Genomic DNA, 13,339 nt, shown 5'->3' with positions numbered 1-13,339 from the left:
TTTACTTTTTTAATGTAGCTACTAAAACATTTGAAATTATCCATGTGGCTTGCATTATATTTTCATTGGATTACGCTGCTCTGGACAGCTGCATCCGCATGCTTGGCCTTCACCCCTGGAAATCCAGGTGTTGGAGGCCTCCCTGGAGCTCCCTGCTCCCCTGGGCAGCCTGTAGAATGATGGTGGGCCCTGTGACACATCATACATTGCAGCTGCTGTCACCTTTAAATAGTGATTTCTTTCGATTTTTGAACATTTTCCATAAATCCTGGGCTTATTAGGTATCATTTGATTAATTACATCAGAATGACAACTTTTTGACCTGAATGTCATAGAAGTAGTTCCATGGGCTATAGTGGTTTACAAAATGGTTTCACAGATATCATTTATTCTTTTTTCTTTTTATTATGAAAATTCTTATACAGAAAAGTTGAAAGGTAGGAGTTTTTGTCCTGGAACCCTTGCCAGGATCTGCTGCATTTTGGAGTCACCTCCTCTCCCCCAAATCCCTTGCGTTGATGGAAAGAGAAACTCAAAAGAAAGTTCTTAAATCCAGGAGCCCAGAGGGGAATAAAGCCCAGCTGGGAAGAAGAAAAGCTGGGTTGGGACCTGGCTGGGTCATGTAGGGGCCGGTCCCTTTAGACAAGCCACAGGCTGAAGTAGTGAGCACAGAGTGGGGTCAAGGTTAGGAATCAGGCTGCCTGGAGTCCTAGTTCACTGCTCTTACTGCTTGGACATGTTTCTAAACATCTCTGGACTTCAGTTACCTTTCCTTTCCTTTAAATGGGAAGAATGACAGCACTTCCCTTCAGCTTGTTAACATCATGCCTGCCTCAGAGTGGGTGCTCTGTGTGCTCCAGTCACCTTGGTTCTGCTATCGCTATTCTTCCATTCATCACAGATTCCGTGCACATCCTCCCCATGCCAGGCACTGCTCAGTGTGCTGGAGTTGCTTATAAAACAGACAGAATGGGGGCAGGCTGAAAATAAACAGTGTAAATAATCATGTCATATAAACACATAAAATATGTGGACTGGATTGTGATAAGTGCTATGGAAGGATTAAGGCAGGGAAGGGGCCCAGGTTGCAGTGGGTGATGTGGACTGAGGTTTCAATAAGGGTGGTCAGGAAGGATTCCCAAAGAAGGTGACACTTGAGGGAAGACCTGAAGGAGGTGAGGGAGCGTGTCATGGCAGTGTCTGGAAGAATGGCTTTCCAAGCAAGAACAAGGGCAAAGGAGAAGCAAGTGCAAAGACCCTGGGGCAGAGGCGTGCCCAGCTGTCTGCGGAATGACAAAGAGCAAGGCAGAGAGCAGCAGTGAGGCTAGAGGAGTAGCCGGCAAGCGGTCAGGAGGCCTGGAAGATCACCACACGGACTTTGTTGAGAGGGGGGCCACTGGGGGATTTTGCGCAGAGGTACGTGAGCTAGTTTGGGGCTTAACGGTCACTGTGCTGCCATATTGAGAACAGGCAGTCGGGGGCAAGGTAGGGAGCCTAGAGACCATGCCAGTAAGCCAGAGGAGAAATGAAGGTGGCTCGGACCAGGTGGGCCAGTGAAACACGGTCAGATTTTGAATGTGTTTTGAAGGAAGAGCCAGTAGAATTTGCTGATAGGAATGGATATGAGACAGAGTGGAGCTGAGGATGTGTCTGGTTTCCACTTGAGTAACTAGAAGGTGGAGTTGCCCTCACTCGAGAAGGGAAGGGGTGGCAGATCTGGAGATGGGTTTTGTAGCTGGTAAGTGGGAGATGGCTGGAGACATCTCAGTGGAGCTGTTGGGTGAGGGCACAGAAGGGTCTGGAGGGCAGGGAGCAGTGAACCTGGAAGTTGTCTGCATAGGGACGGCAGTTAAAGCTCTCAGACTGGATGAGCTCACCAGGGGCCATTATGGGTCAGTATGGGGACAAGGGGAGGGAAAAGGCCTAGTGACTCCAAACTTTCTGCTTTGGGCACCTGGTTGCCCAGCACTAAGATAGGAGCACAAGAGGAAGCTGGTGTGATGGGTGAGGTAGTGATGATTTGCAGACAAGCCATGTTGTGCCTGTGGGATGTCCCACACCGGTAGAATCATAAAGTCATTTAGACTCATAGGAAGTATAGATCTCATTGCTCTTTATCAATGCTTCTCAACTGGGAGCAGCTTTGCCCCCCAATGAACATTTGGCAACATGTGGAGACATTTTTGATTGTCAGACCTGGGAGGGAGGGAGAGGCTGCTACCGGCATCCAGTGGGTAGAGACCAGGGATGCTGCTAAACACCCTGCTATGCACAAGTCAGCCGCTGCCACCCTAGTGTGGAATTATCTGACCCAAAATGTCATTAATGCTGAGGTGGAGAAACTCTGCTCCATACTGGATTTAATTGAGTGTGATAATAAATGTGAACATTTAGAGAGTGTTTGTTAGTTGCCAGGTGCTAAGCTAAGGGAATAGCTCATTTCATTCTCCCAAAAAGGTAGACACCCCCATTTTCTTCACCTTACACCTGTGTGCCTGACATTTGGGGGAAGTTAAGTCCCTGCGCTCCACCTGGTGGATCTGAGCATTCACCCAGGTCTGGCTCTCAGCACTGTTCAGGAGGGCCTCAAACAAAGGGGTATGTGGCAGGATAGGTGAAAACGCAAGAAAAGGGAAAAACCAGAAATAGTAACAAGAGACCCTCATCCTTCACGATGCATTTCTTCCTGAAATGTTTGCTGTTAGAATTTTTGTTTTCCTTAACTAAAGCTAATACTAATCTTTCCTAAGTAACAGAGGACAAGGTAAGTGTACACAATTGAATGCTATAGAAAATCCCAATGTTGGCTTTGATGATCTATCTATTTTATCTTCCTTGCATTCCCCTCCACTAACATAGAGGAGGTTTTCTATTGCAAAAAGAACGAGTTTATAGTTGAAAAAACCTGGGTTTAAGTCCTGGCCCCTCCATTTGTTTGTTTGTGAGCTAAATGTTTAACTAATCTGAGCCTCAGTTTCTTCATCTGTAAAATGGAGTCAGTAGCACTCCTTCCCACGGTGTTTATGAGGATTAAATATGACTGTGTGTGTTAACTGTCTTGCACAGTGGTTTACGTATAGTGGGCCCTTAGAAGTGGTTGCAAGACTTTCCCTTCTGGATAAGATCGGTGGACCGATGTACTATCCCACCTAAAACAACCCCCCCCAAAAAAAAGGACAAATAATATGAAACAATGTTTTTCAAGGTACTAGACATTAGGCGGTGAAGGACTGTGACACCCCACCCTCACCCCAGCAAGAGATGGGAAACAAACGAGGCAAGCCCTACACATGCCCTAGCTTACTGGCTTGAGAAAGTTTTCAGGCTGTGATGCAGGAAGGGGAAACCCAGGTGGAGTCCAGTGGACTCCACGAGTTAAAGAGACAGCTGGGGAGACGAAAGCATCTTGAGTTTTTAGAATAGAATACCAAGGAGAGGAAAGTGCTACTCAAAGAGAAAACCCCCTTGGGAGCTCATCACCACATGCACATGAGGACATTACCTGAGGCTGAGGAAAGAACCACTGGAAAGGGTTAGAGGCAACACTGACCACTCTGACACAGGGCAGGAAATAGTGCCTATTTCCATTGGACTCCTGGGGCATTGCATAGCATACACAGAAGGGTTTTCTCTCAGCAGTGGGGAGTTATTAGCTCTATACTGAGAACTCTGGACCCACCAAATAAATCTTAGAAACAAAATCTGTAAGAACAAGTAGACAGGAAGTCAGTAAGAATATGGAAAATTTAAAAAAAAGAAAACTGTCAACAACTAGACCTAATTTATAGAACACTCCACCCAACCACAGCAGAGTAATTTTTCTCAGTGCAAACAGAATGCTTAGCAAGATAGACCGTATTCTAATCCCAAAACAAGTCTTAATAAATTTAAAAGGATTCGAATCATACAACATATCTTCTCTGAAAACAATGGAATTAAATTAGAAATCAATAATAGATTTCTGGAAAATCCCCCAAACTTGGAAATAACACATTAACCCATAGGTCAAAGAAGAAATCCAAAGGGTAAGACATTTTGAGCTGAATAAAAATGAAAAAACAATATACAAGTGTTGTACATGCCTCTAAATCAGTACTTAGGGGGGCAACTGTAGCACTAAACATTGTAAGAAACTAGAAAAATAAGACCAAATTAAACACTAAGTAAACAGATGAAGAGAAATAATAAAGATCAGAGTGTAAATTAATGAGATACAAGTTGGCAAACTACAACCTGTGGGCTGGCTCCCTCTTTTTGTAGACAAATTTTTGCACAGACACAGCCCTGCTCTTTCACTTACGTATTGTCTATGGCTGCTTTCTAGCTACAAGAGCAGAGTAGGTAGTTTTGGCAGAAACCATATGGCCCGAAAACCTAACATATTCACTATCTAGCCCTTTAAAAGTTTGCTAATCAGAAAAACAAAGAAAAAGACATAAAGTCAGTAAAACAAAAAGCTCTTTCTTGAGATTAATAAAATCAGTAAGCCTCTAGCAGGACTGATCAGGGGAAAAAAGAAAAGACACAAATCGCCAATAATATAAATGAGTGAGGTGATATCACTACCAAATACTAAAAGGATAATAAGGGAAATCTTATGAGCAACTTTTTGTCAATAGATACAACAACTTGGATGAAACAGACAAATTCCTTGCAAGACACACACTACAAAGCTCACTCAAGAAGAAATAGGTGTATATGTTATAGAAATTTAATTTATTAAAAAACCTTCCCACAAGGAAAAGTCCAGGTCTAGGTGGCTTCATTGGTGAATTCTATCAAATATTAAAAAAAAAAAAATAGTAACTCTACACAAACCCTTCCAAAAATATTGAAACAGGGAATACTTACCAGCTTATTCTGTGAAGCCAGCATTACCCTGATACCAAAATCAGACAGACATAAGAAAAGAAAATGGCATACCAATATCCTTCATGAATATAGATGAAAAACTCTAAACAAAATTTTAGTAAATTGAACCCAACAATAATAAAAAGGATAATACATCATGACCAATTGGAATTTCAGGAATGAAAAGCTAGTTTAACATTTGAAAATCTGTCAGTGTGATTCATCATAATAGCAAACTAAAAAAAAAAGTGTGATCTCTCAATAGATACAGAAAAAAGCATTTGACAAAACCCCAACATCCATTTCTGATTTAAAAAAAGACTCTCGGGGTTCCCCGGTGGTGCAGTGGTTGGGAGTCCGCCTGCCGATGCAGGGGACGCGGGTTCGTGCCCCGGTCCAGGAAGATCCCACATGCCGCGGAGCGGCTGGACCCGTGAGCCATGGCCGCTGAGCCTGCGCGTCCGGAGCCTGTGCTCCGCAGCGGGAGAGGCCACAACGGTGAGAGGCCCGCGTACCGCAAAAAAACAAAACAAAAACCTCTCAGCAAACTGGAAATAGAAGAGAACTTCCTCAGCCTGAGAAAGGACATCAACAAAAAACCTACAATAGATATACTTAATGGTGAAAAGTTGAATGCTTTCGCTATAAGATCAAGAACAAGATAAGGATGTCGACTCTCACCACTTCTGTTCAACATCCTATTTGAGGCTCTAGTCAGCGCGATTTGACAAGAATCAGAAATAAAAGGCACCCAGATTGGAAAGAAAGAAGTAAAACTGTCTTTATTCTCAGATAGCACGATCACCTGTGTAGGTGCACTGGCAAGTCAGTGGGGAAAGGATCGTCTGTTCAACAAATGGTGCTGGAACAACTGGACATCCATGTATAAAAGGATGAACTCCAATCCAAAACTTGCATCATATACAAAAACTAACTCATAGACCTAAATGTAAACCCTAAAACCATGAAACTTCTAGAAGAAAATCTAGGAGAAAACTTATGACCTGGGTTAAGCAAAGATTGTTTAGATACAAAACCAGAAAAAATTGATAAGTTGAGCTTCATCCAAGTTAAAAACTTCTGCTCTTGGAAACGCACTGTTCACAGAATGAAAAGAAAACATACAGACTGGGAGAGATATTTGCACAGCATATATCTGATAAAGAACTTGTATCCGGAAGATGTAAAGAACTCTCAAAACTCAATAATGAAAAATGAGCAACCTCTTTTAAAAATGGACAAAAGATTTCAACAGATATTTCACCAAAGAAGGCACATGGATGGCAATTAAATACATAAGAAGATGTGCAACATCATTAGTCATTTGGAAAATGCAAATTCAAACACAGCGCTCTACTCCTACACACCCGTTAGAATGGCTAAAAGTAAAGAGACCGGCCATACCAAGTGTTGGTGAGGAACTGGAAGAACTGGAACCCTCATACACTGCTGGTGGCAACATTAAGTGGTGCAATCACTTTGGAGAACAGTTTGTGGCAGTTTCTTAAAAAGTTATACATATATACAAATATACATGAATAAACATACATACATGAAAAGTACTTGAAAAGTTAAACACACAGGCTTAGAGCAGGACCCTGGGCGGGGGCACAGCTGGACATGAGAGCATCTGTCAACCTCTGGGCAAGGTGGATCCAGGTTTCGTAAATGAAGCTTCTGTGACGTGGGTGGCCCTCTTTAGGAAAAAGAATTGAAAAAAATGAGAAATTCCAGTTAGATACAAACCTGAGTATTCATTTAGGACAAACAAGTAACCACAACAAATTCTTAGAGCCATCCATCTCCAGGTCCCTTTCTTCTGAGTCATCCGGAGATGTTTTTGCAGAAAAGCATACATGGAAAAGCTTCCTGGCAACACCTGGCTTCCCTTCCCCACATGGAACACTCGGCCACCCCAGGCCTCGTAGTCCACGTTGAGTGGGACCCTAAAGATGCAGAGCCGCTGTCCCCTTTTCAGTGGCGGTGCCCTTGCCCCGTGAATGACCATGCAGCTGCCTCAGCTGTGGGTACAATCTTTGTTTTCCATCGGCCTGCACTCTCTCTTGGGTTTCAGGCTCTGCTGTCTCAAGCTTCCTTCCTCTCCACCTCTCCACCACTGCAGTGCTGCTGCCCAGTTACTGCCTGGGCCCAAAGGAGCTGGGCTAGTGTGTGTATATTGCGGGGCTCAGAAGGCATCCTAGGACCCTGGCTCACCACTCTCCTGAGCTTTGGGCCCCGTGGGCCCCTCCAGCCTGCTTTCCCACTACCCAGCTTCCAGGCCTCACTTGTGGCACTCCCCCAGCAAGGATGCACCTCATCCCGTGCTCCAGCCCTCAGAGCCGTCCCCTCGGTTTCCCCAGTCCTCATCGGCCTTGCTGTGACCACTGTCAGCCTGACCCCAGCAGGTCACCTCGTTCATGGGGAATGGGGGGAGCAGGGGGTGGGGTCCCTGCCCCAGCCCAGAGCTGGAGACTTTGAATCCCTGGCTCTGCCACGGATTAGCTGTGTGAATTCAGACAAGTTCCTTAATCACTCTGCTTCAGTTTCCTTGTCTGTCAAATGTAGATAGTAATAGTACCTCGCTCAGAGGCATTGTGAAGATGAAAGAGTCCTAGGAGGGCAGGTGAGTCTGTCAGCTTTGTTAACTGGAAGAATCAGGCACCGCTCTAGTTCACTGGAAGGCAGGTACCAAGAGCTCAGTAAGCACTTAACTCCTGTCTGGTCTCTGTCACTGGGCTGCGGGCCCCAGCAAGGGTCAGCCTGACTCTCACAGTTCTCCTGTCATCCCACCCGCTTGGGAACACAGATCTCTGCGACTCACCCCACCAGCAGATAAGCCCGGTTAGCTTATGGTGACATAGGTGACATATAGCACATAGTGACATTTAGCTGTGCATTTCAGATGTGTGAAGTTGATTTAAATAAAATACATAGCGAAGCTCCTCTGGCATCTGAACTTCTCTGAGCTGGTGTCACATCTGCATGCTTTTTCCTACTAGTACCCCAGGATGGTTTTAATGCTGTGGAGAAATAACAAAGAAGACAAAGGGAGAAAAAGAAACCCAAGAGGGCCCCAAAGCCAGATGTGTGACGTGGGATGTGGGAAGGGGGTGGCCTGCCAGTATAGAACCAAAAAGCACAGCTGTTGCTGAGTGGTTTCTGGAGAGAAGACCTTCTCACACCCCAGGGAATGAAAGCCAGCTGTGGTCGGGACTGGAGAGAGCCCTATGGGGGAGGCCCCCCGTGTCCGCCGGGGTCCCTGCAGTAAGCCTGTTCTCCCTGTCTTGCAGGTGGTGCTGGGGAGCGGGAGAAGGTGCCGGCCAACCCCGAGGCGCTCCTGCTCATGGCCAGCTCCCAGCGGGACATGGAGGACTGGGTGCAGGCCATCCGCCGGGTCATCTGGGCCCCATTCGGCGGAGGTACGGCCTGTAGCGCGCATGCTCACCCTCTAGAACCCTGGCCTCCAGGTAATCACGCCCCTCCGCCCTGCTCTGAGCCTGCAAGGTCCCTCTCACTCAGGTCTTGCTGGCTGAGTCCCACACTTCGTACTGCAGACAGGCAGTGTCATCCTCTTCTGCTGCTGGCCCTCAGGGGTCACCCCTCGGTGGGCTGAGCAGGTCCTCGCAGGGGAGGTTCGGGCCACTTGTCAAAAACATGCCCTCCTCTGCCTGGACAGCCCTGGGGCTTGTGTGTCCGTGCTTCCCTGTGTCCAGACCCTGCTGAATGCTGGGGGTGTACAGGTGGTCTACACTTAGGCCAGAAGTGGACGCTCAGGGTCATGTCGGATGGCGAGGTACCGTGTCCTTCCCTCTGTCGCGGCTTGTGGCCCCTGCACGGCTCTCTGTCCCTGACCTGAAAACAAAGGTTGCCGTTTACTCACCTGCTCCTTTATTCTGCACTTTTATTGGGTGCCTAAAATGTATGGAGTGGTATTCCAGGTGCTAAGAATTCAGTGGGAAACCAAAGAGAGGATGCTTCTGCCCTCCCCGCCCCCTCCATTGTCCTGGGGGAGACAAATGATAGGCAAGTAAAGGTGACTCGTGATGTCTAGTAGGGAGAAACGCAGGGAGCAAAGTAGAGCCAAGTGGAGGATGGAGGGGGCACTGTGTCAGGTGTTGTTCATTAAGCCAACTTAATTAAGTCACCAGGAGATCCAGGGGATGCGGGGGAGAGCATGCAGGCAGAGGGACCAGCGAGTGCAAACGCCCTGGGTTGGGAAAGGGCCTTGGAAACACGAGGACCCTCAGGAAGGCCAGAGGGTCTGAGGGAGTGAGGACAGGAGGATGGAGGACCTGAGGCCTTGGGGACATAGTGGGGCTTCCAGATTTTGTTCTAAATTGATGGGGCACCAGGGAGGGCTCTGAGGAGGAGACAGACACAACTTGATTTATATTCATAAGAAGAGTCATCTGGCTGCCGTGTGAGGGGTGGGTCATAGAGACAAGAGCGGCTGAAGCAGGCTGGGACAGTTGTTGGACCCGGGGGCGGGGCCTGGGCCCGTGTGGGAATGGAGGAGACCGTGGAGAGCGGTCAGCTGAGACGTGTTCTGAAGGTGGGGCTGCAGGGTTTGCTGATGGTCTGGACATGGGGCGCAGGAGAAAGGAACACTGCTGCCCAGCTGTGCAGGTGCTGTCTCTGTAGGTCGGTGTCCCTGCGCAGTCATCCTGAAAAGGGCTTTTAGAAAGGTTCACCATGTCAGCTGGGCTGGGGTCACCAACCCCCACCTAAGTGTGGAGACAGGGGCCTTTGGGTCAGCTGTGTTCTGACCACATGAACCATGGACATCCTCTCTCTCCATGTTTCACAGTGTTTGATTGATGCACCATCCAGGCAGGGGCAGAAGCTCACCTTTGGGGGCTTCCTAAATGGCTCCACACTGTTAGCCGTGGCCTCCCTGCCCCCTGGTGATCACAGCACCTTTGACCCACAGCCCCAATTTAATGGCCTGGGAAAACCCAAGCCCACCCAGGAACTTCTGCAGCCTCCACGGGCTTCCTTTGGTGCAAGGTGGTTGAAAGTGACCCAATGGCACAGAATAGAGCCCAGACGCCCATGCCTCTGGACTTGGATTTATGACAGGTAGCACCTCTGAGCACCAGGGAAAGGAGAACATTGTCATGGTCTTGGCTAGCAAGAGACTCTTTAAATGAGTTACAAAAAGCACCAAGTATTTAGCAACAATACAATGGAGAAATAAACACAATTCATTCTTACAACAGAAAACTCTACAGCAGTGAGAATGAATGAACTACAGCTCTACCCAACAGCATACATGAATCCTAAAAGCATATGGTGAGACTAGGGCAGCCCAAGAACATGCTGTGATTCTATTTACATAAAGTCGAAAATAGGGCAGAAGGAAACCATGTTATTTATGGGTAAATAATTAGGCAGCAAAAATATAAAGAAAAGCAAAGAAATGAATGCCATAAAGGTCAGGATAGCAGGCCTAGTTACACAGGTGCTCATTTTATAATACTCTGCATCTCTGTGCATAGGTGCTTTAAATACTTTTTGAATGTCTGCATATTTCACTACATAAAAAATCAAAACCTAAATAAAACAAAGAAAGGAGAGTAACTAAAGGTCCAAGAGGCTAAGTAATTTGCCCAAGATGACACAGCTAGTCAGGAGCAGAGCTGAGAAACAGAGGCACATGTTCTGACCCCAAAGGCTGTGTTTTGTCCCAGCCCATCCAGGGCACTGTCACGTCACATGTGGTCTACCTGTACTCAGTGTGCTGGTTCCCTGACCCACACACGTGCCTGTCTGCCTGTTTGTCTCTCTGTCTGTCTCTCTCTGTACTTGCTAAATGGGGACCATTTGCAGAATCCCACATAGAAACCAGATTTGCCCCTCCCCCGGCCCTCATTCCCCAGCATTTATCAGACTTCTCAGGCTGTGTGCCGTGTGCTGAAGAAGTCACAAGAATGAAAACAGGAACCACCATCAAAGGCGCTTATCTCCTTTCTACCAGAAATATAGAGGAAAGGCAGAAATCCCAGGGGTTAGCGGTGGCAGACATGTCCGGGCAAGTTTGGCACTTGAAGGGGGTCTCCATCCGCCTCTGCAGGTTTTGTGGCAAAGCTGTTATTAGCCTGGGTTCCCCTGGAAAGGAGGCTTAGAGGATCAGCCCTTCTTTCACTGTTTAATAACGGAGCCCGTGAGCCCTTTCAAGCATATTTGTTCTGGCAGAGAGCGGCCACCTCTGACAGGCACCAGTGGGCAGCGCGCCTGCTGCAGTCAGGGGAGAGCCCGGGCACCCCACAGAGAAAACGCCAGCCAGCGGGGCAGGGGAGCCGGTCACTGCCGATGGCCTGCCCAGGGGTGGTCCTGATGGAGTGCCTCTTGTCTGGGCATTCATTCAACCAGTCAGTCATTCACTCGAGGATGTGTTCTGGGGGCTGGTAACACAGCAGTGAGTGGGACAGGCAAGGTCCCTGCCCTCGTGGGGTGTACATTCCAAGAAAGGAGACAGACAGCAAGCAAGTAAGCCTGGTGTAGGTTAGATGGTAGAGAGCGCAGTGGAGGCAGATGAGGTGGGGAGGGCAAGCGGGAGTGATGGGGGCTTGGAGTTTAGTGACATTTGAGTAAAGGAGACGAAGGGGTGAGTTACGCATATACCTGGGCAGAGCGTTTTGGAGGCAGACGGCGGGGGTTGGAAGAGCAGCAAGGAGGCCAGTGTGGCTGGAGCAGAGTCTGTGAAGGGGGAGAGAGGAGGTAAGGGCTGGTAAACCAGTAGGGCCTTGTCACGGTGATGACTCTGGATTTTCCTCTGAGCGAGGTGGTATCATTGGCAGGTCTTGAACAGAGCAGTGGCCAAGCCTGACTCAGGTCCCAGCAGGATCCCTCTGGCTGCTGTGTGGAGAATGGATGAAAGAAGCAAGGACAGAAACAGGGAGACCAGTTAGGAGCTCGTTACACAATCGTGCAGGTGAGAGGTGATGGCGGCTTGGCTCAGGATGGCATGGGTGATGAGGAATAATTGAGTTCTTGATATATTTTGAAGGTAGAATGGGTGAAAGGTGTAAGAGAATGAGAGAAGTCAAGGGTAATTCCAAGGTGTTTTGATCTAAGCCAACTGGAAGGATGCATTAGCTGTTAACTGAGATGAGAAAGAACACAGGAAGTGCAGTTGTTTGGAAGGAAGATGCAGAGTTCACTTTGGGGCTTATCCTGGGATACATGTTAGAGGCTCAAGCTTAAGGTATCACGTAGGCAATTTGACATTTACGTCTAGAGACCAGGTGAGAAGGCTGGGTTGGAGAGAGAATGTGGGGGCCATTGACACATAGATGGGGTTTGAAGCCATGAGGCTGGATGAGACACCATGGAGCTAGTGGAGGGACAGCAGAGGACCAGGGCTGAGCCCTGAGCTGCTTCCAGGTGGGAAGTCAGGGAGCAGAGGAGAAACCAGCACAGGGGATGAAGAGAGCCAGGAGCAAGTGGGCTCCCTGGGCTGAGTGAAGAGAGCATCTAAGAAAGAAGTATCTGTGCACTGCCAATAGATCAACCAGGAGAGAACAGATGGTGAGCACAGTCCATGGTTGACTTGTCAAGGGTGGTTTTGGTGGAGTCCTGGGAGTAAAGCCTGATAATAGTGGGTATGAAAAAGGATAAGAGGAGGGGAATTGGAGTGTGATCATAGCCAACTCTTTCAAAAAGTTTGCTGTAAAGGGAAAAAGAGAAATGGGACAGTAGCTGGAGGAGGGAGTCAGGTGAAGAGAGTTTTGTTTATTTTTTTAAGTTGGGAGACAAAACATCAACGATGGTACAGGTGAGGGAGAGAAGAATCGCTGGAGCACCAGTATCTCTTGTGAATATAGATGGGAAATTCCTCAACAAAATACAAAGAAATTGAATCCAGCAATATATAAAAGGATTATAACCATGACCAAATGAGATTTATCCCAGGAATGCAAGGGTGGTTTAACATCTGAAAATTAATTAATGGCATACATCAATAGAATAAATGACAAAAACCACATGATCATCTCAATCAACTCAGAAAAGGCATTTGACAAAATCCAGCACCATTTCATGATAAAAACATTCAACAGTCTAGAGATAGAAAGGAATTTTCTAAACCTGCTAAAGGGCATCTACAAAAAACCCCACAGATAACATCATGCTTAATGGAAAAAGACTGAATGCTTTTCAGGAACAAGACAAGGATTCTCCCTTTCACCACTTCTATTCAACACTGTACTAGACCAGAACAATTCTAACCAGAACAATTAGGCAAGAAAATGAAATAAAATGCATCCAGATTGGGAAGGAAGAAACAAGTAATCTATTTGCAGATGACATGATTTCGTATATAGACAGTGTTAAGAAATCTACTAGAAATCTATTAGATCTAATAAAAAATTTCAGCGCGATTGCAAGATACAAGGTCAATATACACAAATCAATTTTATTTCTATACAGTAGCACTGGGAAAACTGAAAATGAAATTAAGAAAACTCCATTTATAATAGCATCCAAA

General features: G+C 47.0%; 1 protein-coding gene across 3 annotated transcripts in view; it reads left to right on the top strand.

Annotated features, from left to right (window-relative positions):
- Positions 1-13,339, top strand: part of ARHGAP22 (Rho GTPase activating protein 22) — a 211,167-nt gene that overhangs the window by 154,989 nt on the left and 42,839 nt on the right. The window contains exons 5-6 of one of the 3 annotated variants that reach the window (XM_029201105.1): positions 8,142-8,318; positions 11,652-13,240. In XM_029201105.1, coding sequence (XP_029056938.1) covers positions 8,142-8,318; positions 11,652-11,680 — 206 coding nt within the window. In that variant the 3' untranslated portion in view covers positions 11,681-13,240. Of the gene's footprint in view, positions 1-8,141; positions 8,319-11,651; positions 13,241-13,339 lie in introns of those variants that run through there. The other 2 variants (XM_029201107.1, XM_029201108.1) reach the window with 2 other exon arrangements.

The sequence above is a fragment of the Monodon monoceros genome, unplaced genomic scaffold, assembly GCF_005190385.1.
Source record: "Monodon monoceros isolate NGI ecotype Baffin Bay Population unplaced genomic scaffold, NGI_Narwhal_1 Super_Scaffold_4, whole genome shotgun sequence".
Taxonomy (NCBI): domain Eukaryota; kingdom Metazoa; phylum Chordata; class Mammalia; order Artiodactyla; family Monodontidae; genus Monodon; species Monodon monoceros.
The sequence above is the reverse complement of the archived record's forward strand: the minus strand, read 5'-3'. Positions and strand labels throughout refer to the sequence as shown.